General features: G+C 30.8%; 1 protein-coding gene across 1 annotated transcript in view; it reads left to right on the forward strand.

Annotated features, from left to right (window-relative positions):
- The window catches only part of LOC142319672 (uncharacterized), a 138,869-nt gene that overhangs the window by 86,875 nt on the left and 24,779 nt on the right, over positions 1-27,215 (forward strand). Inside the window, exons 13-16 of the mRNA XM_075357221.1 lie at positions 1,575-1,814; positions 3,044-3,230; positions 9,044-9,302; positions 20,167-20,347. Of these exons, the coding sequence (XP_075213336.1) occupies positions 1,575-1,814; positions 3,044-3,230; positions 9,044-9,302; positions 20,167-20,347 (867 nt within the window). The remainder of the gene's footprint in view (positions 1-1,574; positions 1,815-3,043; positions 3,231-9,043; positions 9,303-20,166; positions 20,348-27,215) is intronic.

Below are 27,215 nucleotides of genomic sequence, written 5' to 3' on the forward strand. Positions count from 1 at the left end.
TGCCATAACCGGCATGAAGCGGAGGCTGCAGGACAGGAGAATTACATGGGTTTTAACGTTTGACTGAGCTGAGCTCAAGACTGGGTGGGCCAAGCAGCAAAGTAGGTTAAATATTTATTTATTTGTTTTTATTGTTTGATGCCTTAGTTAGTAGTGATTTGATGTATATTTCTTGTGTTGCCTGCGCCAGAATGATAAAGGGATGGATTTCATTGTGTGTATTCTTAAATATTTATAGTATTACTGACCTTCACTGTCAGGGTGACTCAATTGTGGTTGGCAAAGCTGGTGTTAGGGCTCGGAGAAGAACCGCACGCAGTGGGCCTGGTTATAGTAACTTTATTGTTTACTTGTTAGTTTATATTGTGATTTGGATGTAATGTGAATTTCTTATGATGTTTAATGTGTTAGGGATTTATTATGATTTGGTTGTGTTGTGTTTCTTGGTCAGCCATAACCGGCATGAAGCGGCGGAGGCTGTAGGACAGGAGAATTACGTGGGTAGTCTTAGCGAGGTGCTAGGATAGGGGGAAAAAAAAAGACCCGACACCGCATCACGACGCATATGGTATGGCGTGGTGTCCAAAGGGCAATGTGTGAAGAGGAGGAAAAGAGAAATGAAAACCTCAAAAGAGCTGAACCAGTAGGCTGACCTGCCATGCCGGTATATAGCCGGTAGGTGGAGAGGCCTATTAGAGTCAAAAGACACTCTCCTGGGCGACGCTATACCAGCAAGTCGGATCGGCCCAGGGGGAGTAGAGGAAAAAATGAAGAGAATGATGAAACGTGGCGACATTAGGGCAAGGAAGGTAGCCTCCATGTTTAGGTCGCCCAGGTCTACATGCAAGTTGTGTGGGTCGGGGTGCTCTGATGATGACATGGGGGATCCTTGAGGTGTGAGGGGCCGTGATGTGATAGTCGAGCAAACAGCTTGGCTATTGCATGTAGGTTAGGGCCTGGGAGGGTAGCCTTTCAGTGGAAGGGGCATGGGCTGCCAGAAGCAGCAGTCCATGTGTCCTAATGTTGCTGAGGGGACCCTGGAGGGAAACTCCTGTTGAGGAGTAGTTAGGGGCCAGAGACTGCTGCCACGACGCAAATTGCTGAACCGGTTACCAGGAGGGGGTTTAAAAAAAAAAAGGACAAGTACTATAAATTACTTTAAAATGACATTTAGAATGTATGGGTTTGCTTTATAGATTCCTTTACTTCATTAAAATTTATTTCAGGTAGAAGTATTGAACATTATTTTATTTGTAGATTTTAATTCGTACTGGAAGTTAAATGTAAGATGTGGTTTACCTAAACAAATTATTACACTTGTGGACTGGCTGTGAATTAGATAATAATCTTAATTGTATCAGATTGTTTGCCAAAGTATTTTTATGTCATAATCACAAGATATCATGAATATTAAGATCAGCTAGAGTAGATTTAGATTAGTAGTAGTAAATACTACTACTCATAATAATTTGTTTCTGTTTGTGTTTTTTTTAATATATTAAATGTTGTAAGTGTATTTAACTTTTGTACTATTTATAATGCATTTATGTATTTTATAAAATTCTTGATTATAGATAAATTTGTTAATCGATACTAAACATCTCACAACAACAGAAAGAGTTCATCTGATTCTGTATAATTACATTCTGTTATCTTTATCTAAATCATTTATTATTCAATCGTTAAACAGTCAATTTGGAGATTCTTTAATCAAAGAAGATGATGTTTTGTCTCTTGAAAGCTCATTTGGTGATAGAATATCTGATTCTCTTTCATGTAGCCATCATTGTCACATTTTTATTCTATCCATAAAGGTGAGTTTAATTATATAATTTACGTAGCAAATGTATTTAATAATAGTTGTCATTTTCTGGCTGTTTTTCTTGTCTCTGATGAGATGTGTCTGCCTTTCAGCCCATTGAATCAGTTTTTTCCTTTTAGACTTTGTAAATAATATTGTGAAAAAAAAACTTTTTTAGACAAAATTAAATCTCATTTAAAATTTTATATCTTGTTATTTATTTCAACTTTTTGTTACCAAATGCAAGGAAAATTATTAAAACCGTTTCTTAAGAAGAGAGGAGGTTCAGTCCTCCATCAATTGTTTTATTTATATTTATTAAAAATTTCAGTTAAATTAGTTTTAAGTAAGATAAAATTATAAAATGTTCATAATGATCATAGAATCTGTTAAAAAATGGATTTTTTAAATACCAAATAAACATTACATGTGTGGTCTATGTATCACATTAAGTAGATGAAAGGTGATAGTAAGTAAATATTGTTGTGGATATTGAATAGTTTAATCTTTTCATTGTTGTTCTTTAGAAACTTGGCTCGCCAAATTTTTATGTAATATCTCTCAAAAAAAGGACTTTTCTGTAAATGAGGGGTGGACCTGCAGAACTACCTGTCTTTTTTATCTTAAAATTTGAATATTTTTTAATAAAATATGTAGAAAATTTTGAAGATAAGTAAAATGAGTGAGATGATCTCATACTTATGAAACTGTTTTTTCACCAAAAGGGAATGAGTCTTGAGGAATTTGTTTAAAGAAAGTATTGGTTGTGTAATGTTTATATATTTAAATCGTGTTTGTCTGACTGTTCTGTCAGACGTGGACAGAAATCTCAAGAACTTAGCATTTAACTTTCCTCTTCTTGGGAAAGATATTTAAACTACTCTCAATATATGATTAGTAGAACAGTTTTTTGAAGGTCCTATTAAAAAAGTTCTTTTGTAGATGTTCTAAAAAATAATAATAGTGTATTATACTATTATAATATTAATAGTGTATTAGCTTGTGCTATTTCTTTAAATAACTGGTAAAACTCTGGATTGTTTATTGAGTAGATTACTGATAAAATTATAGAAAGTCTAGTCCAAATATTGGATATGGAAAGCTGATAGTAGTAATAAGGTGGGTATGTTAAAATTAATATTAATTTCAGCTCTTTTCTTTGCATTTAGTTTTTTCTATTGACTTTGTAATAAAGTTTACTGGTTAATTCAGTAAAAAAAACTCTTTATTTGTTATTTTCAGTTAACACCTGATAAATATAAGGAAGGAATTCAATTTTTGTACCGTCTCATATATAAAAATATTATAAGTATTACTCATATTGAATCGGCGATTAATGATATTCTAGATAAGTTTAATTATCTTAAAGAAGTGTCATCTACAGATTTTCACCAAGCTAATATTATACAAGGATATTTATTTGGAAATGGTAAAAATGATTACTTTATAACATTTGATAACCTCAGAAATTATTTTATTAAAAAAGCAAGCTTAAAAATTATTCACACTCTAAATCATGAAGTATGTTACAGAAATTTTTTTTTTAGGCGTGAGGCAGTTTCTTCATTATTAATGATGCAAATGTATTGTCTTTAAATACTTAAAAAACCTGTTCAGAATGCTGTGTAAATGTTTATTTTTTATCTCTATTATATTTGTGTGTCACATGTGTTGTTTTTTATAAATTTTATATTCAACTCTGTTACTGTTTTAATAAATTCACCAGACAATGCTGCACATGTTTTTGATACTTAACTTAGGAAATTTAGAACAAAACATGTGTTTCCTTTTTAAAATGTTCAATTTACGGCTTATATATTGTCTTTATTATTTCTGTTCGAAGGTTGATCTTTAGCCAGAAAAATTTGTTTTGATTTTACAAATGTTTGTATTTGGGAACACAAAGATCATCATATTCTTTACCTACTTTCACCCTTCCTTTGATTATGCTACTCAAACATACTATATGTAACGTAGTAATAAAATTTCTTTGCCGTTTGCAGTTTTAAGTATGTCAAATATCTTAGTAGGTGTTTTCCCAATTTTACACAAAATTTTTATTAATCTTTTTTATTGCATTTTACATCAATTGAACTGCATCATAATAAATGAACCTTATGATAATAATTATAACTCTCAATTCTGTTGACAAACAGTTTGAAATTTGCACTACCAAAAAAAAAAAAAATATTTGATAACTAATCAATTCCCAATATTAGCATAAGTAATAATTGTGTGTGCAGTCATTGTCATACTGTGTAGATATGTTATATCTTTTAATATACCAATATTAAATGGCCACTTCAGTTGTCTTGGAAAGACAACTACAACAGTTTTTGTAACAAGAAATTTATGCATATTTTGTGTATTTTACCCTCCTGCACACAAAAATTCTATCAGCTGGACTCGGATGCTAAGAATGACTGACTTTTGTATTATCAATCTCCCTTGTGAAAAAATTAAAAATAGTTAATCTAGTTTTGTTAGAGTAACATAAAAACTCGAAGTTTTTTTTTTTTAAGTCGTCAATGTAATACAATAGTAATATTCTAATCTTACATCACAATTCCTGGTTCATAAGAAGATTGTAAGTAATACTTAGTGCATCTATATAACATAGCATGCAAGGGATAGTAAGCTTAATTTGGGAAGTTTTAGTTATCGAAAAATAAAAAAGTAAATTTGGCTAATAGGGTAGGTATAATTTTTGTTATGGTTGCACATTAGATAGTTATTTCTTCAATTTTGTTTAAATGAGTACATGTCAGACTAAATAGCTAAGATATTTTTAATGACAACTGGCCTTCCTTTATTCAATCTGTTTCTTATGATGAAAATGAATTTTTATTTTCAGGCTTCTGACTGAACATTCAGATCAGAAAGTGCCTTTATGTTATCATTAAACTTTTTAAGTGTTTAATTATACTGTAATTGTTCTTGATACTGTTATTCAGTATGTAACAAAAGATAAAGCAGCTACAGTTTCACCAGTTCGCAGTTTGATAAAAGTGCATAAACTATTTCCTTTTTTCTTTCATGATTTTACTTCTCCTTTTATTGTTTTCCATATATTTTTACTTCTATGTAAACCATTTCTCTAGATTTTTCGTAGTCTGGGATTCTTCTTCCCCATTTTTCCCTTATTCATCAGGTTTCTCTTCTTAATTTTCTGTATATCTTTATCTTATTTTTGTAATATCCTATTAAAGTAATTTTTAGTTTTGAATTATTTTTTTCTAATATCATATTCATTTCCATTGACTCTCTTGGTCTGCTCTCTTTTAATTAAATTTTTTTATTGCTGCCTCTATGAATCATGAGACCTTGCCAATAATGAAGGTTTTGAGTGCTCAGTGATATAAAGTAGCTGGACCAAAGGCGCAACCATATCTGTTGAGAGGTCTAGGTATCTGTTGAGAGCCAGACTAAGAAATGAATCCTGAAAGAAGACAGCAGCTCTTTCAATAGTTGTTAAGGTTGTATGTAGATCAGGAGGACTTAAACTGCGTAGCTGAAAACAATGGAAAACTACAGTTGTTTTTTTTTTCAAGAAAATGAAGCTCTCTGCATTTTAATGTAACAAAGATGGAGGCACCTTCCTTGGTAAAATATTCCAGAGGTAAACTAGTCCTCTGTTCAGATCTCCAGGTGGGGACTGCTAAGGAAGGGGTCACCAGAAAATTAAAAAATAACATTCTACGAGTCAGAGCGTGAAATGTTAGAAGTCTAAAAAAGGTTGGTAGGTTAGAAAATTTAAAGAGGGAAATGGATAGGTTAAACGTAGATGTAGTAGGAATTAGTGAGGTTTGGTGGGAAGAGGAAAATGACTTTTGGTCAGGTGATTTTAGAATAATTAACTCGGTGTCAAATAAAGGGAAGGAAGGAGTAGGTTTCGTAATGAATAAGAAAATAGGGAAGAGACTACAGTATTTCAAAAAGCTTAGCGATAAAATCATTGTAATCAGGATAAAATCAAAACCTATGCCGACATTGATTGTTAATGACTATTTGCGTACACGTGCGCATTATGATGATGAGGTAGTGTGTGTATACAAAGAAATTGACAAAGCAATTGAACACATAAAAGTGGATGAAAATTTAATTATAGTTAGATTAAAATGCAAGCATCGGGAAAGACAAGAAAGGAAATATTGTGGGTGAATACGGACCGGGTAAAAGGAATGAAAGAGAGGACCGACTTATTGAGTTTTGCATGAAGTATAATTTATTAACTACCAACACCCAGTTTAAAAATCATAATAGAAGAATATACACATGGAAAAAGCCTGGTGATACTGCAAGGTATCAGAGAGATTATCATGGTTAAACAAAGAATTAGAAATCAGTTCCTCAACTGCAAAGCATATCCTGGAGCAGACATCGATAGAGATCATAATTTAGGGATAATGAAATGTAGATTGGGGTTTAAAAACTTGAAGAAAACAGGAAGTGCAAATTAGTGAAACAAGAATGGATTAAAGAAAAGTGTTCAGAAATGAAAAGAGAAATGATCATTGATAAAACAGACGAATCATATAGGAAAGTTAAGAAGAATTTTGTGGTATGTAAATTAAAATCTAATAACGTTTAAGTAAAGATGGTACACCAATTTATAATATGAAAGAAAAGGTCGATAGGTGGGTGGAAGATATTGAAGAGTTATACGGAAGAAAGGAATTAGAATCTGGTGTTATAGAGGAAAAAGAGGTATTCGAAGAGGATGAAAAGGGAGATACAATACCAAGATCTGAATTTAATATAGCATTAAAAAATTTGAATGGCAGAAAGGCTCCTGGGATAGACGGGATACCTGCAGAATTACTGCACAGTGCAGGTGAGGAAGTAATAAATAAATTATACAAACTGGTGTGTAATATTTATGAAAAAAGGGAAGTTCCATCAGATTTCAAAAAAGAGTGTTATTGTCATGATACCAAGAAAAGCAGAAGCAGATAAATGTGAAGAATAGAGAACAATTAGCTTAACTAGCCATGTATCAAAAATCTTATCTAGAATTCTGTACAGAAGAATTGAGAGGAGAGTGGTAGAAGTGTTAGGAGAAGAGCAGTTTGGTTTCAGGAAAAGTATACGGACAGGGCAAGCAATTTTAGCGCTCAGATTAATAGTAGAAGGAAGATTAAAGATAAACAAACCAACATACATGTCATTTATAAACATAGAAAAGGTATTTGATAACGTAGACTGGAATAAAGTGTTCAGCATTTTAAAGTGTAGGGTTCAAGTATAGAGAAAGAAAAACAATTGCTAAGATTTACAGGAACCAAACTGCAACAGTAATAATAGAAGAACATAAGAAAGAAGCTGTAATAAAAAAGGGAGTCTAACAAGAATGTTCCCTATTCCCGTTACTTATTAATCTTTACATAAAGCTACGATGATATAGTAATTCCATCTGAGAGTAAAAAAGATTTAGAAGAAGCAATGAACAGCATGGATGAAGTCCTACTCAAGAACTACTGCATGAAAATAAACAAGAACAAAATGAAAGTAATGAAATGTAGTATAAATAATGTAGATGAACCACTGAATATAAAAACAGGAAGAGAAAAAATTATGGAGGTAGAAGAATTTTGTTATTTGGGAAATAGAATTACTAAAGATGGAAGAAGCAGGAGCGATATAAAATGCCGAATAGCACTGGGAAAACGAACTTTCAGTCAAAAATCTAATTTGCTTACATCATAATTAATTTAAACATCAGGAAAACACTTTTAAAAGTATATGTTTGGAATGTAGCTTAATATGGAACTGAAACTTGGATGATAAGAAAAGATTACCCGAGAAGAAAAGATTAGAAGCATTTGAAATGTGGTGCTACTGGAGAATGTTAAAAATCAGATGGGTGGATAAAGTGACAAATGAAGAGGTATTGTGGTAAATTGATGAAGAAAGAAGCATTTGTAAAAATATAGTTAAAAGAAGAGACAGACTTACAGGCCACATATTAAGGCATCCTGGAATACTTTGATATGGGAGAGACAGGAGATGGGGAAAATTGTGAAACAGGCAGCATTTGGAATATGTAAAACAAATTTTTAGTGATGTTGGATGTAGGGAGTATACTGAAATGAAATGGCTGACACCAGATAGGGATCTTGGAGAGCTACATCAAACCAATCAAGTGACTGAAGATAACAATAAATTTTTTATTGTTTTTAGTAATAAATAATTCCTATATGTGTCAGCTTCTGCTGTAGGAAATTATATAAAATTAGAACATATAAAAACTGCCAAACTTAGTTTAGATATGAACTTTGGATTTAGTTGTTCAATCATCAGAGCTGTCTAGCCATTCATTCAATGTCTTTTTTTAAGAAATTTTTTAAGATTCTCTATCAACCTATTTCCCTGTTCTTTTTGCTGCATTTTTTCTGCTTTGTTCCATTTGTCTTCTTTCCTGCTATATCAGTAGTAATATATTTTTATTTCTTTCAATAAATAAAACAGCAGTTTTATGTGATAATTGTTGGTCAAATACTACCTTAAGAAACAACTTTTTTTTTGAAAATTTTGTTATATCTTTTGTTATATCTAAAATATGAAGTCAATAATTGCCTAAAATCAAAGTTAGATGATCTTGTAAATATGATTGAACTCTCATGCGTTAGGTTCTGAGTTTGAATTCTGTTGATGGTGCTGTATATGATAAGAAGCATACATCTCTGACCATCACTTGTAACTGTACATGGATTACTATTTACGTAGTGACTTAAATTAAAAAATTTTTTAAATAATCCTGGATTCACTGAGTATTTTTAAATGACTTTAGACACATGCAATTATGATGAAAAAATGTCTGATTAAACTCTTTTTAGCATTTTATGTGGTTAGAAGTGCAAAAATCATCAATAATTTCAGTAAAACCTTTCTATTCTGCTTGGAAAATATTGATTATGATTTTTAAGATTTTTGACCTTTTAGATATACTTCATCATCCTTACCATTATTATATGATTCATGGAATCAGAATGCCATAATCAATCAACTGTCACATTGCCTGTTGCAGGAGACATATTGAAAATGAAATAATTTTTGTAAATAATCACTTTAAAATTATAAGTTTAATATGTCTGTATTTGTTTGAAACATAATATATGAATATTTCATGAAACTTTTTTTCATAATTATTTTATCTGATTTGTAGTATGTTTTGATTTGTGTAATAAAGTTTTATGTAATTCTTATTTTTGTTTATAGAAAATACATTTTGATTTATTTTAGGAAAGAGCAGCATTTACAGTGTTAACCAATTAATTCAAGAAGAATACTTGAATAAATTACAGGAAGATATCTCAAGTTCTGAAACAGGCAATACAGATATACAAAATGAATTTGATGCATTTCTTCAGAGCCTTCGTAGACCAGAAATTTGGAATGTACAGTTAATTTGTGATGTTGAAAATTTGTTTGTGGAATATAATGATCTTGGAGAGCCATGGAAGAAATTGGTTCCTGAGGAAAGAAATTACAACAAAGCAAAGTTAGTATTTGAATAAGTTTTAAAATGATTAATAATGTAATATATTCCCATCCTATAAAACATTGTTATCACATTGCTAATCACTCTTAAACTGTTAAACAATAACATTGTTATTCACTGTTTGGTCCTGGGCAAGATAATGTGATCTCCTTACAGCCTGTCTGACAATAAGACTGATATACATAATTTTTGTTTCCTAACATGCGATACTTGATTTTAATATCTTTTTTGATGCTGAAAACGAATATGAACTCAGAATCTTTCTATCACCCACCATTTTAGAAATTTTTTTAATTTTAATTAAAGGATTTTTTCATTTTTCAACATTTCATTTCCTATATTGTAATTTGTTAGCGCATTTTTTATTGTTTAACTTTGTTAACATAATTTGTAAGCTGTAAATAAACAATACTAGACAAAGAATTAAATCATATCATAATCACATATTATGACATCATATCTAATACTGAAGAGTGAGCCTTCATGGACTAGATTAATCATGTCTGTGCAGATCAAAACACAGCTGTGTTTGTATTAAGCACTGGATTTAGGAATGAATTAATTTTGTTCAGACTTATTACTGTCTTAAATTTGTTAACAGTGCAGTGTCATAATGCCTTGAAATTGTGTAAATGATGTGGATGCCTTTTGTTATGTATGTGGTGAGTGAGGTTACTGTAAAATCAAATAGAAAAAACATTACACCTTTAATTAAAAAATCATATCATTTGTACTTTCAGTGTAAAATTGGTGATCAGGATAAGATGTGGGCTCTTCATATAGTATGCACTTATTGTTTTGTATATTTAAGAGGATGGCTGAAAGGTACACAAAAGGCTTTGCCAGTTGGTGTATCTATGGTTTGGTGTGAACCAAAGGATCATGTAACTGATTGTTACTTTTTTTTAACAGGTGTCTGAAATTTCTAAAAAAATCTAAACATACTGTAAAATATCCTTTATTTTAATCTAAAATCAGGCCTGTATCTCACAGTGAAATTATTCCAGTTCCTGAGCCACCTGTGAATGTATGTTTCAAAAGTAGCGATGAAGAATCAGGCAGTACTGAAGAAGATAACAATGATTTTGATTTTGAATTATCTTCCAATAAGTATTATCACAAGGTGAATAAAATCACTTGGTTAGGGATTTAAATTTATCAGAACATCAAGCTGAACTTTTAGGATCAAGACTGCAAGGTTGGAATTTACTTCAAAAATTTTGGGCTTTCGAAACCCAAAAAAGAACTTTCTCAGTACTTTATTGATGAAAATAATTTGGTTTATTCCATAAATATTGATGAGCTTATGTTGTACTTAGAACAAGTTCATAAACCTGATGAGGCACCCACACTGGTGCCTTTTCATAGATTCACTAACAAATATCCTTCGATATCAACTGCTTATACGGTATTAATTTGAAAGATACATACAATGTGATGAAAGACGTTTTTGAAAAAATAAATTATAAAAAACGTAGTTGGAACATATGTGGTGATGTGAAAGTTATAGCTATTTTGTTCAGCCATACTAAGTACATGTGCTTTCTTTGCGAATGGGACAGTCGAGGTAGGGATAAACATTATATTACCAAAGAGTGGAAGACACAAGATAACTTAACTCCAAATGGGAAAAATATTATTCATTGAACCCTTAGTTGAACCCAACAAATATTTTTACCTCCTCTCCTTATCAAGCTAGGACTAATGAAAAAATTTTAATAGCAATGAAGAAGGATAGTTCCGGATTTTTGTACATCAGGCAGAAATTTGTAAATGTAAGTAAAGGAAAAATTAAAGAAGGATTATTTGTTGGTCCTCTAATAAAAGAGTTGGTCAAAGATGATGTATTTAATTCAATATTAAATAATGTAGAAAGTGCAGCTTGGGCTTCATTTAGAGGAGTTTGCAAACATTTTCTCGACAAACAAAAATTTGACAGTTACCACGATATTGTTAATCAACTTCATAACAGAGCTATGGGATGTAATATGTCTTTGAAAATACATTTCCCCTACTCACATCTGGATTTTTTCCTGGACAACCTCAGAGGTATAAGTGACGAATTCTGTGAATGTTTCCACCAAGACATTTCAGTAACGTAAAGCCGCTATAAAGGGAAATAGAACACTAAAATGCTAGCCGATTACTGTTAGACATTAATTAGAGATGTGCCTGAAGCTATTTATAAAAGAAAAGCATCAGCAAAATCATTCTAATAGATACAGCCATGCAAAATTATAAATTTTACAGATTTTAATTATATTTTCCCTTAATTTTTTTTTGAAGCGTAATTTATTTAAAACTAAGGTTGTTAGAAAGATTGTATTTACAGATCTGTAATGTACGCAAAAAAGCAATTCAAGAAATGGTATCACAATTAGAGAAACATTAAAAAATTGTTTTTTGGTATCTATCAGTGTACATGAAGTGTCTCAGGGAGTCCAGAAAAATAGAATAGCGATAAAACATCATGTCTAATAATTGCTCCCATACTTCTCCTTTTCACCAACATTTAAAAATATTAGACACATTTACCCTTTAGACAGCTAGTGGAATATTGTTGACTTACAGAACAGTACAGTTGCTGAAATGACTAGAAGGAGTTGCAAATTGGGTATGATTCCTTAGTTGCAACCTTAAAGGTTATCTGAAATAATCTGTTCCACTCTTACAAATGGATGGCTCTCTTAAAAATACTTTGAAAAATCTGTGTTTGAATTTAATTACTGGTGGAATTAAACATTTTATCATTCACTTTATTGATGTTTCCAAATAATTCCTTCTCTGTTGAGAGTTAATTATACTTTCAGAATTATTTTTATCACAATTTTCACACTTGCAACTTCTAATCAAATATTTTTTTCACATTCCTGTAATAAACTTCCTGCAAAAGATAACTACATTAAATTGTCGTTTAGAAGTGACTTAATTACTACCCAGATGGATGTAACTGATAAATAGTGTTAAATTTAATTATTAGGTTAATACTTACAACAAAAACATAACACAATATGTTAATCTATTGCTTTACACTATTTATCCCTGTCTTTTGTATGGCTGTTATGCATATAAAGTATCTGAAGTGCAAGACACAAATTTATAGATGCTTTCCCTGAGATTAATAATGTTCATCTAACAGCCACTCCTCTTAAGGTATCACTTGTAGGGCTCAATATCACCTGAATTTCAGTGGCATGCTGGTATCTATCAGTGTGTTGGGCTCAGTGAAAAAGTCAACAGAAAACCAATTCACTGTTTATTTTCCTCAGTAAGTTTTGATTGAATGCTATTCTTAAAACTGGTTTGCAATTTTTTTGAAAGTAACTCGCATAGGTTGCCTTCAACCATTACAATAATAGCACTCAACCCTACATAAAAAATTCATTTTAATTAGAATTTTTAAAAATGTCAGCAGAGTTATAAATGAATGAGTTATAATGAATCTAGTATTGATTTTCAAAATCAGTTTCTACTGAGTGTTCCTGGAAGCTCTGGCAGTTTTTCACTAAGTGGTAAAAGGAATGAATGTAGCAATGGCAGAATGTGAAAATTAATAACCTGTTTTATGATTTCCCTTTAAAGAAATAATATTGTAGTTAAATTTTGTGCTTTAAAAACTGTTTAATGGTATTAGAGGAAAACTAATAAAATGTAAACCCGCTCGCATACTGTCTTAAATGTTTGTTTGTAGGAGTGCACACTGGAAATTATGCAATCTTAACAATTTTGTGCCTGTTTACACACATAATTTTTGTGATTCAATTTAACAATTTCAGTCATATCTCACCCATTTGTCAACCAATTTGAATAAATGAGATGCCATTTTTTCTATAAAAATTATTGAATAAAACTAATATTTAGGGAGCTGTTAATGATTAAACAATTTAAATGGTCAATATTTTGAAGCGTTCAAAGGTAAAATTTGTAAAAAAAAAAAATTGTAAACTTAAAATTTTTTAGTAGATGTTGGGTACATTAACAAATTTTATTAAAATATCTACATCCAGTCTTATGATATACATTTTTATTGAAAAAAACACAAAATTTTGGACAAAGCGAAAATGAGGTGAGATTTGTCCACATGAAATTTTTTGATTATTTTGATATCTTGAATGCTTAAGTTTTAATTTTATGTGAATTTGTAGTCCTTAAATTTCCCAACACTTAGACACATAATATAGCTATTGCCAGAAAGAAAGTTATTGTTGATCCTTACTTGTTTGATAGGATCAAAAGTTAGCCCAAAGGTGAGGTATATACAGTCAAATATTGGTGCCAAATTTCAACATTTTTGTCAGCAGGTATTTAAGATACGGGTCAAAAACTATTTAGAAACGATGTTGAATATTCCCCACTCCTAAATCTGATAGACTTAAAACTTTAAAATTTTAGATAACTTACCAATACTTTATAAAGATAAATTTTCTACAGCTACCGTACAAAAAATAAAAAATCCAAAATGGGGAAATTACCTCTCCTACTTTTTAAAATATTTTCTAAACTTTAATACCATCAACCCATATGTATTGAGCCATTTTCAAAGAATTTATGTTGAACCAATCCAGAGATATTAATATACATGCCAACACACCATCGTACAGGTATCTAATGGTAATTTCTATAACTTTTTTTATGTTTGGACTAAGGGGATCTTAAAATATTGTAATTGCAAATATCCCGATACCCAAGATTTTAGTCGATCACTGTACTTCATAGTTATGCTGCTACAGCAGCAATAGAGGTAAAGTCAGGAAAGTAAGTATTCATAATGAACAATTATGAAAATAAATAATCATAACTACAGATAACCAGTCCCTGTGCAAAAAACTAATCTGGAAATTGCAGCTTTCATTTGCTTGAATAACTTCATCCTGTTAGAATTGTTTTGATAATGGCTTTTCATAAGTTACTGCCTTAAAAAAATAAATTAGTATTTATTTCCAACTCAATTTCTATATAAATGGGGTGGACGTTCAGCAATATACGGAATATCATGAATCTAAAGGTAATTTGTTAATTAACATTGACAGCTAAAAAAATCATATGTCAAGCTTGTCAATGTTATTTTTTTGGATAAAATGTAAGAGCCATTTTTTTAGGTTTAACAACTGCTAATAGTGCACCAAATACTGCACTACCCTGTCGTTCTAGGTGAGCATAACTACAATTAGTACACCATTAAACCCTTTTTTTATATCATTCATAGCGAGTTAGATCTAACGAGAACTTACTTAAATCTAAAAATAAACCTGCAACTGCCACTAAACTATTTATTTATTAAGTATCCAAGAAATAGTTTTTTTTTAAAAACTGCTTTAGCATTTTGCATTTTTGTCAGTATTAATGTTGTATGGTAATTTCTTCATGAATTTTAACTTATCTGCAGAGCATTTCTTAAAGTAGATTTCCAGTTCTACGATAGTGTATATTTTTGAACTACTTTTTCGTAACATAAGAGTAGAATTATGGAAATATTAAGATCTTAAATATTTTGAATTTAACGATACGTGTTGAAAATTGTTTCCTCTAACCTGGATGGACATTCTAATGCACTTCATGACATTTGCAACCACTCTTCACAATATTTGTTTGCTAATGTTTGAAAACTCACTTTCAATCTAAGTTTTCAGTTAATCAAGCGTATGAGTTTTATTCCAAAAAAAAGACGTGCTCCTGTGGGCTCGACGACATCAATTCGTTTTTATGACCGACGTTACTAAGATGTTTCGCCAGATTCAGGTTCACCCCGACGATTGGCCTCTCCACCAGATTCTATGGTGCGATTCTGAAGGTCATAACTTGACGTTTCAGCTCACCACGGTCACCTATGGAACTCGTCCGGCTCCGTTCCTTGCCTGCCGAGTGTTCCTTCAGCTAGTCAAGGACGAGGGTCATCGGTTTCCACTCGCTATCGATCCTCTCATCACTGGTCGATACATAGACGACATCTGTGGGGGAGCAGACTCCGAAGAGAAGCTCATTAACGTTGCTCAGCAGGTTCAGGAGCTCTGCTCTGCACGCGGGTTTCTGCTCGCCAAGTGGAAAAGCAACTCATCAGCGTTACTTAAGAAGTTCTCGTCCCATTCGAAGGATCAATCGGCCACCCTCTTTGATCAGTCCACTTCGAAAATCTTGGGCTTGCTCTGGAGCTCTGCCGACGACCACTTCAGATTCTATACTTCCCCTAAGGAGCACACCCAGTTCACTAAGCGCAATATCTTGTCGGAAGTAGCTCGACTCTGTTATGACTCGACAAACTACAGTGGACGATGTTATATTCCCCCTCACTTCAGGCTGATGTGGCTCAACTTGTGGACCTTAAAATTCCTCGATGTCTCGGACTTTCTCGTTCGTCGTCTCCAGAACTCCACGGATTTTCAGACGCGTCTCAAGCAGCCATGGCAGCAATTGAGATCTGTCACTCGCAATTCAGATGGCTCCATTCGCACGTCGCTCGTGTGCGTCAATACGAAGGTAGCTCCGCTCAAACGGCTCACCATTGCCGGGTTGCCATCGGCCGCCGTTCTTCTCAGCCGGCTCGTTCGGCATGTTATCGACCAGCTCAAGAAGCCTCACATTCCAGTGATTTTATGGGCCGACTCCTCGGTAACTCTCGCCTGGATCAACTCTCCTCCTTCTCGATGGAAGAAGTTCGTTCGAAATCGAGTTGCCCTTATTCAGGAGCTCACTGCTCAATGGCGGCTCATAACCGGGAAGGAAAATCCCGCAGACTGCGCATCAAGAGGATTGTCAGCAGTTCAACTCATTCAGTTTACTCTTTGGTGGTCCGGCCCTTGGCTCATTCAAGACTCATCTCATTGACCTGTGCTCGAGGTTACTCTTGACCCAGTTGCACCTCTTCAGGAGGTGTCAGGGACCTCTCGACTCTTGCGTATTACAGCTATCTGTCATCGCGCCCTTGCCCGGTTCCGGTGCTTTCCCGGTTCCTCTCTGCTCTCGCCAATAACACCGGCTGACCTGGAGGCCGCTCAGCTCTTCTGGGTTCGCTCCACTCAAGCCACCTATTTCGCTCCTGAACTCTGCCTTCTTGCTCAAGGCCATAAATTATCAAAATCGAACCCGCTCACCCGCCTCACCGCGTTTGTTCCCTTCGACCCTTAGACCGTAGGTCAAACCATTCAATTTGAACACCCTTCACAGCATTTTTCTGACTCGTGTAAAGTTCTTTAGTTAATTTCCTATCTTTCCAATCTCTTCTTTGACTTCTTAATATAACCGTTTAACATTTAAACATAAGTTAAAATGTTTAAGTTTAAAATTTAAACATAAGTAAAAATTCACTTATTCCTTTACATCTTTCTGTTTATCTCTCACCAACAGTTATTATTTTCATCCTTTATCACACCTCCTCTTCATGAACCCATATTGCTCTTCTGTAAAAATTTTCCATTTTTTTACTTAGTCTTCTGTTCAGAGGACTAAGTTAATAAAAATAATTGGCTGTATCAGTGGTTCATATAGACTTACTGTTTTCTGATATTTAAGAAGATTTGATAACTGACTTGACCGCACAGAAGAAAGCGGTCACATCTTTACAAACAGCACTTTTTCTGCGAACATAATCTCAGTTCACTTTCTATTATTTCAATTATCTGAAATTTCTTTATAATTTCAAAATTTATACTAACATGTGTTAAGTCAAAAAGTATTGCTAACATTCAGAAATTATTATCTTTCCATTATGTAAATGTTAAAATCTAACTTTTTAATTAAATATACAGAGAGATCCAAAAGTCACGCACACCATGGTAATAAAAAAAAAAGACATTAGGTAATAATATTTAAAGATTTATTTATTTTCACAACATATGCTCAAAATGGCTACCCTATTCAGTAATGCATGTATGAACTCTTTTTACCATGTTTTCTTTACATGCTTTTCGTTATCCAGCTCTTTCATTTCCTGAACACTGTGAACATGATTTGCTTTAAAGTGTAATTGCTTCATCGCTCTCTGAGCACTTCCGTATGAAATCTGAGAGCGCACTGATAGACTCCTCAAGCTTTTTTAAGGTAAACACTATATCGCATTCTTAATCCCAGCCAGATTAGCAGCAGTCAAAATGGCTGGTCTCCTGGTTATCTTCTTGTCTGTAACTGATCCTCATTCACTAAAAACGGGTGATTAATATTGTTGTGGTTGAATTGTTAGGCGCTGCCACATCTGGATATTTCCCATGAAATTCTATAACATGTGCGTAAAATCGAATGGAAAAATAATGTTGAACAATGAAAATTTTTGTCGCTCTTGGGAAAACTACATGTTTACCAAGTAATAAACAAAGCACTACTACAAGCGGCGTGTGATCAATACACATCACAGTGGCATCTAGGTTTGTTGTTGTTAATACCATAGTGCTATCTTGTAATAGCTGATAGAAATTTTTCAATCTACTGCTATTTATAGACACTTTAATTTTGATGTGTGCAACTTTTGGATCTCTCTGTACAATACCATCCAAGTAAATTTTCCTTTTCTACAATCATGATATTTCACAAGTATATTATGTTAATTTAAATTAGTTTCAAATAAATTATGACTAATATCCTGTCCTATCCTAAAATTATCCTATCCATGACCTATCCTAAAATTATGACTAATTATAACTGTTAAATATCCGTTTAGTATAATCTCTACAAATTTTTTATAATTTAATATAAAATATTGTCTGTTGCATAGTATGAAATGTAAAAAATTGGTCTTTTTTTATTATTCAAATTTTGTGAGAAATTTATCTTACTATAAGGAAGCATTTATATTAAATGAGATGATCTCTTCGATGATAGCTTTTTTTATAAATTTTAATTTTAAATATTGAAAATATAATTACATATTAAATATACATTTACATCAATATAAAACATACATGTAATTTTTCTAGGGGTATGCAACCAATACTTTTTATCAGATGTGATGTTTGTTCAATCTCATACACTCATGTAAAATAGGTTAACATACAGTAGTTCCCTTATTAATCGATTACAATTCACTAATTCTCTACGTTACCCAACTGACCTGATAACCTAATCCTTACTAGTTTACATAATTGCCAGTACTACTGTAAACAACTATTAATTTGTAGTATTTAATTAATTTATCAATTATTTCATTTTTAAGCTAAAAAATTAAACCTTGTCTATAAATGTAGAAGTAGCATGAAAAAAACTTTAATTTCAAAAGAAAGAATGTGTTGGTGCAGAAGGTTTCAGTAATACGGCAGGTAAAATATAAAATTCAAGTATTCCAAATGTTCAAATATTCAAATCCTAAATGATTAGAATATAGATTTGCTAAATGATTTAAGAGAGCTAGATTACGACTAATGGAAGGTTCTGCATTATTAAATATGAAGGATGGACAGTAATGGGATATTAGAAAGTGGGATTACGAATGGTGTTGAGATTATTAAAAAAATAAAAAAGAGAAAGATGAATGAGAATTAGGAGAGATAAAATAGAAACTGAATAATCAAATAAAAGCAAAAAAGTTATTTGATATAAAATGCATGCTTTGGAACAGCAATCTGATGGAATCCACTGTGGTATCTTAAAAGTTTTTCAGAAGCAGAATAAAATAAGGATCATAAATTATTTTAAGCAAAAATAAACTAGAATTTACTTAGATAGTCAGAATTTTCTATTAGTACTAATACTTTTTGTAATGACAGAATCGATTACAAAAAATTAAAATGATAACCAGGTATTTTTTGAATTCATGAAGGTCAAGAGCAGAAAATAACCGCATGTAAAATATTTTCTTTCATTAATTTATCAGCTTTAGTTACAACCAAACAAAGTAACAAAACATTGTTTTTAGAAAATTTAAAATATTTCAGTCGTCACAAATACAGCTAAAATTATAATGATGTATTGAATTATTACCGTTGAAAAAAAAGTGACATCATAGTCATAAAGTAACAAATCCCACAATGATGACTTGATTAGTCATTCCAATTTAAGGATGGTTACAAAGACAACTGAAAATGTTTGGAGGTAGGTTTTTAAAAAGTCTTATGTAAAATTTGTTCATTTTGACATTAAAAAATTAAAATTTCAAATTAAAACCATCGTGAACAAGAACATAGGATATTCTCTATTGTTATAGTTAAGCTAAAATTATATACAAAGTTTTACGTATTAAATGGACATTTACTATGTATTAAATATAATTTTAATTAACATTTATAGTACTTTGAACCGCTATCACCATTACAGGAAGTAAATATTAAATCGCATAAAAAAGTAATTTAAAATAATGTAATAACACAGTAAGTAATTTTAAATGAAATAAAGTTTAAATTACAGAATGTTGATTATATTAACATGAAAATAAACTCTCAGGTATAATTAACTACTAATTATTAGCCAAACTGATTTAACAGGAAATCTACTGTTCTACTAATATCTTCTTTTTTTTCAGTGTTGCTTCTTGAAAGACTTTTATTATATACAAACAAGTAATTAGCAGTTACTTATTTCAAGCAACTATTTACTTGTCACCCGCCTATTTATACTTTTATTTTTTTTTTAATTTATTTTGTTACCGTTTATTTTTAATTTAATATCTATTTCAATGCTTATCATCTTAAATTTTTTTTTATTCTTTATCAAGATCTTTGAAAATGTATGACTGCACCGGTCATCTAAATTATCATCAAATACTATTAACTGTAAAATTTCTTAATATTTTTATCCATACTCCTTTTTATTATGTCTGCATTTACTGAATAATCCTTTTATAATAATTTTACAGCAGATAAACATTATTTAATCTATGGTACCACAACATATGCCTACCAGATTGATCTATAAGTTTATTGCAATAAATCATTATTTTTTTCAGAATTCCCACTGAAACGGATAAAATAGAAGTCTCTCGCAAGTTAAAGGAAGAAGATGTTTATTGGGTTACAGTTGATGGTTATGATGGCATTACTATATTTCAGTCAGTAACAATTAGTGATGAACTTTTTAACGATTATCATATATTCCTTGTATTTCGTCAATATATGAGTTGTACTCAGGTAATTTATGATTTAATATGGTATGTTGGTTGTATAGTAAGGCTAATATTAATTCAAATAGTCACATTTGTGGTAGAAGTAATTTTCTCTTGATATATTTTTTGTTACATTAGCCTTTTTCATGTCTTTTCTATAAGAACTGTTTTTTGAGTAGGTCATGTACTGTTTTTTTCCTCTTATTAATTCTTCTCTGTTGCCACTATAGAAAACAAATCATTAGAACGATGAAGTTTTTCTCTCATTAACCTAAAAGTCTACAAGGAGGATTTTTTTAAATAAGATCTGTTTTCAATTGAATAGCAGTTTATTCTTCTGATCAAAAACAATTTTTTTTTTTGTAGTACATTTATCTAAATCAGTTCTTGCATAGGTACACTCTAGAGGATCAATGTAGGTAAGTTCCAAATTGAATAATCCTGTCGATTCTAAAATTTGAGCTGTAATATGGTTCTTGATGATAAAAAAATTGTACTGAAGAAATTTACTTGAAAATTGTTGAGATTTAAAATCTAGATGTTATTTATGAAAAACTTTGACACCAAGATGTATTGTTTCAAGGACAAGCTAATATTTATGATGAACATACCACCACTCGTGGTATTAACATATTTATTGGAAAAAGTAAACTTGATAATTCATGATCATCATTATTTTATATTATTAGAATTATCTTCAGAATTTCCAAATGTTTTAGTATTTTAGGATGTTTTGATTGAAAAAGATGGGTTAAAGGAAGTTGCACGTCAAATGGGTATCAAAAATATTAACTATGCGCAAAAGCTAAATGTTTAATTTCAGCTTAAATGTTGTTGTACCCTATCAAAGGGAAAGAGATAATGGATTACTTTTTAAAGGTTGTTGTTGGAGATGAGACATGAGTAATGCAGTATTTAAACATTCTGACAAATTATTAGTCAATGTAATGTAGCATTCAACATCCACACAGCAAAAAAATTTAAACAACTATTTTTCCAGAAAATTTATCCTCACTATTTAGGGCTCAAGGCACCTTGTTTGTCAAATTTTTTACCATTAAATCATCACCAGTATGAGTCCACAAAAGTGTAACAAAAAAAAAAATATGCTGCAACAAGAATTGGCACAGATTATTGTAGGCAGGGTACAGGGAAAAGGCCTTAGTGAGCATGCATGAGAAGCTACTACTCATTCTAAAAATATTAATCAAGTAATAATGCAGTGCTAACGGCTTATCAGATAGTTAGTCATTATAAAATCAAATTAGGGTGTAGTGTAGTTATCGTGTTTTCAATACTAATGTTGTATTTTGACAGTCGCTTTAATTTTAGAAATATGTATTAGTAGCGGTTTTTTTTTAATTTTTGTTTTGTAATTAGGCATCTTTTTAAGTTAGTTTTAATAATTATGATGGACTGTGACAGCTGTAAAAAAAGAAGTTTGTAATAGTAAAGGTGAATCGCTAACAACCCCTAGGAAAAAAAGAAGCATCCTTATTACCGTAACACAGACATTGATAGTTTTGATCTAGCTGTTATTAGAAATATAACCAAAGATATTTATGACCTACAAAAAGTTATCCTGATAATTTCAAAACTAAAGTGAAGATAAAGTTCTAGTGGTTCCACGAAATGTGTAAGAAGTTCAGTAAATCTTTTTGACTTTATAACATGCACACTACTTTTTGAATTTCATGGAATACTATAGGCCTACTGATATCTCTTGTAACAAAATTAGTGCAATAAGATTTAAACATGATATGTTTATTTTTCATGCATTCAATAGGGAAAGCTAGCTTAAGAATCCTAATTTCTGTGAAAAATGTGTTATATGGTGTGTTAGATATGTGGGATGTGTTGAAGAAATAAATGATGTATGCAAAATTATGAACAAAGAATTATTTTAAGTACTGTATATCCTGGAAATTGAGTTCTAAATTTGGCTGTGTTATGAGTATTTGCAAATTGTAAGTAGAAAAATAAGTTCTATTATTACGAAATAAATTTTAATATTAGTACAAGATAAGAAACGATCTGTTTTTATTTTATAGGATTGATGAAATTATAATTCAGGTATACGGTAAGAATGTGTGATTACTAAGTAATGTAATCGGTTACTGAATGTAATAAGAACAATCAGTACTGAATGAGAGAAACATTATTACAATTGTCTCACTCTAATGTTACGTTTTTTAACGGCATATCAGTATAGAGGATGCTTCCAGAGTTTAATGGACACTAATATATACTAATATACTTAATGCAGTAAATCAAACAGATTCATATTTTCATTTTTTCTGAAAATCTTTGATCATCTTCTGTACACCAACAACCAGATACTAACTGATTACCACTGTCTTCTGTATCGCAAAAGGAAGTAAACTTTAGCGGGTTACAACACAGAGAGAGAGAGATGATGAAGTAGAGAATATCATTAATTTAGGGTTAAATTAGAGTAAAATCATGTCATTATTTACTTGACAATATTTATGTGCTTAATTGTGTTCTGTAACAGTCAAATTGTATTTTTAAATTCTCTGAGAAAAAAATGAAGTACTACCACTATTAATATTGAATTTACGGTGATTTGGTCCTATGAAACAGAGCACCACTTCACTTTGGCTTAAACAAGGATGAATTTCTAATGTCGCATTTTCATATCACTGGATAGGCAGACAAGAAGTAACAAAGCGACCAACCTGTTTCCTAGATTTGACTCCAATCAGCTTTTTTTAAAGATTACGAAGAAGCATTTGTGAACAAAGTCATGTAAATAGGTGAATCTCAATGGAGAACTGCAGGATATGATGGAAAATTATTTTGTGTAATGAATTGAAATTCTATACATTACGGAGGAACAACATTTCAAACATTTGCATTAGAATTAATCAAGTTAGATTTGAATCACTCATTACTTTATAGTGTGTTAATAATCACCTAACCATCATGATGAGTTAAGTGTAAAATTAAGTCATGGAATCATTTTTAAACATTATACAATATACAAGTTTGTAAGAGAGATTCTGAACAGTTAATGTAATATTTAAATGGTTTTTTTTTCTTTAATTGGCTTAAATCAATTTTTTCATAATTTTTCTCATTTTTATTTGTCTAACCTGAAAATATTAAAGAATCTACATTGAATTTTTGAACATGAGAAGAGTCATAATTTTGTAAATGGGCAAAACAGTAGCCTCTAGATTTTGCATTATTCCTTTATTAAAATATATCAATCGTAATTTACAATTAAAATTTTCAACTTAATTCCATAAAAGGACACTAAGAGTAAGTAATAAATAATATACTCCGCTTGTCATAAGTATGATATTTACATATAAACATACTGTATGTAGTTAATGTACAGAGCAGGTGATGCTACTTAAAATTTATAAAACAGTGCATGTATAAAAGAAAGTTTTCTTTATTTTAAGAAGGACATCTCTTCTAAACAAAATTTAGATGCTGAATAACCTCAACACAGGTTTTGTAAATGTTGCACAGTTTTGATGTAGCAGCAAAAGGATATTAATCCTAAAATAGCAGTTAACTGTCCATTAATAAGCAATAATGTATTTAAGTACTTGTTTCTAATTTTAAAAAAAAATTTCTTATCCTATTCTGTTTCTGTATTTGACAAATATTGAATACCATTAACTATATTTGCTTTTTCATCAATACCCAGAGCTTCAATATGGTAAATCATCATACCAGTTTATAATAAGTTTATCAACAGCTATGTCAACAAAATTCAAACTCCTGCCTCTTTCCTTCTTGTATTAATGATTAACACATTGTTGCAAGTTATCCAGGGTTACTTGACTCGCTTCACTTTCAATTAATAATTTAACCTTTTTGCTATTTACGTACTACTGTTTTGAGCAATTATCATTCTACTTGACTTGATGATGATTTGGTGGTGTTAAGTCTCTACCAAAGAAGAATAGAAAAAAAAAGTTGGTTATATTAATTTTTTTAGGCCTTAACATTGTATGCCCCTTTGTTGTGACAAAATTGTTGGTCCTGGAGTCGAATCCCAGTCAGGCATGGCATTTTTCTCACACGCTACAAATCATTCACCTCATCTTCTGAAGCAATACCTAATGATGGTCCCAGAGGTTAAACAAGAAAATAAAACAAAAAACTATTGATCGCAAAATTATACTTCTGAGAATTATTTTTAACATACTGTAACCATAAAAGCAATATTATATTTCCTTCAAGAATATTTAGAAATTCATTCCAGTCATACACTGTAATATTGTTGCATTTATAATATTTGATTATTTTAAACAAATCACATTATTTGTGCATAATAATAAACTTAGGAATTGTTTTATAAAAAAAGGCACCATTCATGTTTATTTTGCATTTTAAACTCATAAAGTAATCACCATCTAAAACTCATTTTCATTACCAGTGTGCACTGCAATTAATAACTTAACCTTATTTTTAGGAAAATTGAGATTTGCATTTTATCCTGATAAAAATGATTACTTTGCTTATGTAACTGTCAATGCTCACTAGATTTTAGAAGTTGTGTTGTCTTCATTATACTAGACAAAATATATTTTGCTATTTTTATTTCTTTAGATAGTAATGTCTTAAATAATTTATTAGCTTTAATGAATTTAAAACCATTTGACAAGAGTAGTTTATATTGAAATAATAATATCAAAGGACTCGATAAATGATAACTTTATTCCCTATCATGTATAACAACTAACTTGCAAAAATAAAAAAAATAAAACATTAGTTCATCTGAAACTGGATAAACATTCATATATAATGCTATCTCTTGGTTAATATTTTACTTAAGCAGATATGATGCATTCTTTCATAATTCAACATTCCTCCCAAATTCTTTAAACCCACAGTAGCATTATTTAATTTAAAAAATTTGCTTATATAATATAACAATCAAATTGGTAGTGTAGATTAACATAAATGACATTATTAATTCTATTATCAATTACTCCAAGTTTTTCTCTTAAAAAAATAATTTTTGTTGTGAAAGTGCTTTGTAATTTCATTTCCAGTTTGCTTGTCAATTGAAGTATAACCATTGTTTTTCCTTCAACGTGTCCTCACAAAATATCTCACGGCAAAGTTTTTTAAATGTTTTGTCTCTAGAGTTGAAGTTATCTTTATACATGGCTGATTATCTTCAAATATGTTTATCATACCTATTGATGTTTTAATAATTCTTCTATTTATTGTTTAATGCTTAGACATTTTGTTATATATTCTGACAGAGCTGCATATTCTGCTTCTATACTTGATAAAATTGATTGTTTCTTAGACTTCCAAAATATAGTATTTTCATTCATTTTTATATTAAAATGAAACTTTTGAGAATGTGTAGCAATTTTGAAATTGACTAGAATAAATTACTGAAAAACAAGACCGGGCCTACTACTCAACATAATGAACATAAGCCGTCCTATTAATTTGTGACAGATATATCACACATTAAGTTAAAAGAAAATGATAAGCTTTGGTTGTGTAAGTAAATGTACTTCCTTGCAATTTTCTGTAGGAAATTTTTTTAAAACATTTGAATCATTTCCTTTTGAGAAATGAATAAAGAATCTCCTTTTCTTTCAAACTCCATTCCTAGAAACTTCAATTTCAACCATAACTAATCAGATCTTTCATTTCAAATTCTGATGTTAGAAAGTTCTTAAAAGTATTTAGATCATATGAATTATTAGAAACTAACGTTAAATTATTTATCCAAACCAAAACATATACACAAGGATCTAATTTTGAACAGGATAAACCAATACTCTTAAAATATTCAATTAATTGTCCCTACCAACATAGTGGAATCTGTTTCAATCCATGTAATTCCCTTTTGAGGTTGATCTGTTTTTTCTAATGCCATCAGATATTTGTACACATACAGGATCTTTCAATACTTTATTTAAGAAGGCTAATTTGACCGTCATTTGATGAATACTATGATCCTTCTCTATGGCTACGGAAAGAATAATTCACGCCACTGAGAAATACAAATCAATTTGTTTTTCTTCTTGCTGAAATCCAAATGTAACAAATATTATTTTCTTCATTTTTCTTTCCGTTTGAACAGATTTCATCGTAATACTCACTTTGAATTTGTAATCTTTATACTTGAAGGAATAGGCACAATACCCCAAGTTTCATTTTTATGTAACGCTTCTAGTCCTCATTTACAGTTACCTTCCAGTTATGTTCTTCTAATGCTTCCTAATAACTTTTGGAATCTCTCTTGGTAAAATTTATGATGTCAAGGCTGTCATCAAACTTAAGTCACATTCATCAAATTTGGATGGTAACTTTGTTTTTCTATAACTTCTTAATTGTGTGCTTTTAAAACTTTCATTTTCTGATCGAGTATTCTATATTTTATCAACTTGTTCTTCTTTTTCTTTTATACCATCATTTACTTGTGTTTTAGTAATCTTTTGTTCACACAATTCTTTGCTATTATCACAAATTGATAACTAGATTGGCAGTGTTCCATCCTCATTTTATTTATTTCTGTTTGTATTTTTTTTTTTCATCAAAGACGATGCAACTAGTGTAAAACTTTCTTTTTCTCTTTGCCCTGCAACTGACATCCATTACATTTGTTACCTGTCATGCCCAATTTCTTGCTTCTTGGATCAAGTTTCCCTTTACGATCTTTTGGAACATAAACTTCAGATCCAAAGATTCTAATGTTTTCTAGATCTATTTTTATATCATACCATAACTTTGCACAGCTATACGTCCCTTTTTTATTGATCTTGTTAGTGAACACTTTATTATATACACTTGTAATTGTACTGCCTCTCCTCATAATGACTGGTGCTAATGAATCATAAAATAGACATCTGGTCATGTTCAGAAAAGTTCTGTTAAGTCTTTCC

The sequence above is a fragment of the Lycorma delicatula genome, chromosome 2 (genome assembly GCF_047948215.1).
Source record: "Lycorma delicatula isolate Av1 chromosome 2, ASM4794821v1, whole genome shotgun sequence".
Classification (NCBI taxonomy): domain Eukaryota; kingdom Metazoa; phylum Arthropoda; class Insecta; order Hemiptera; family Fulgoridae; genus Lycorma; species Lycorma delicatula.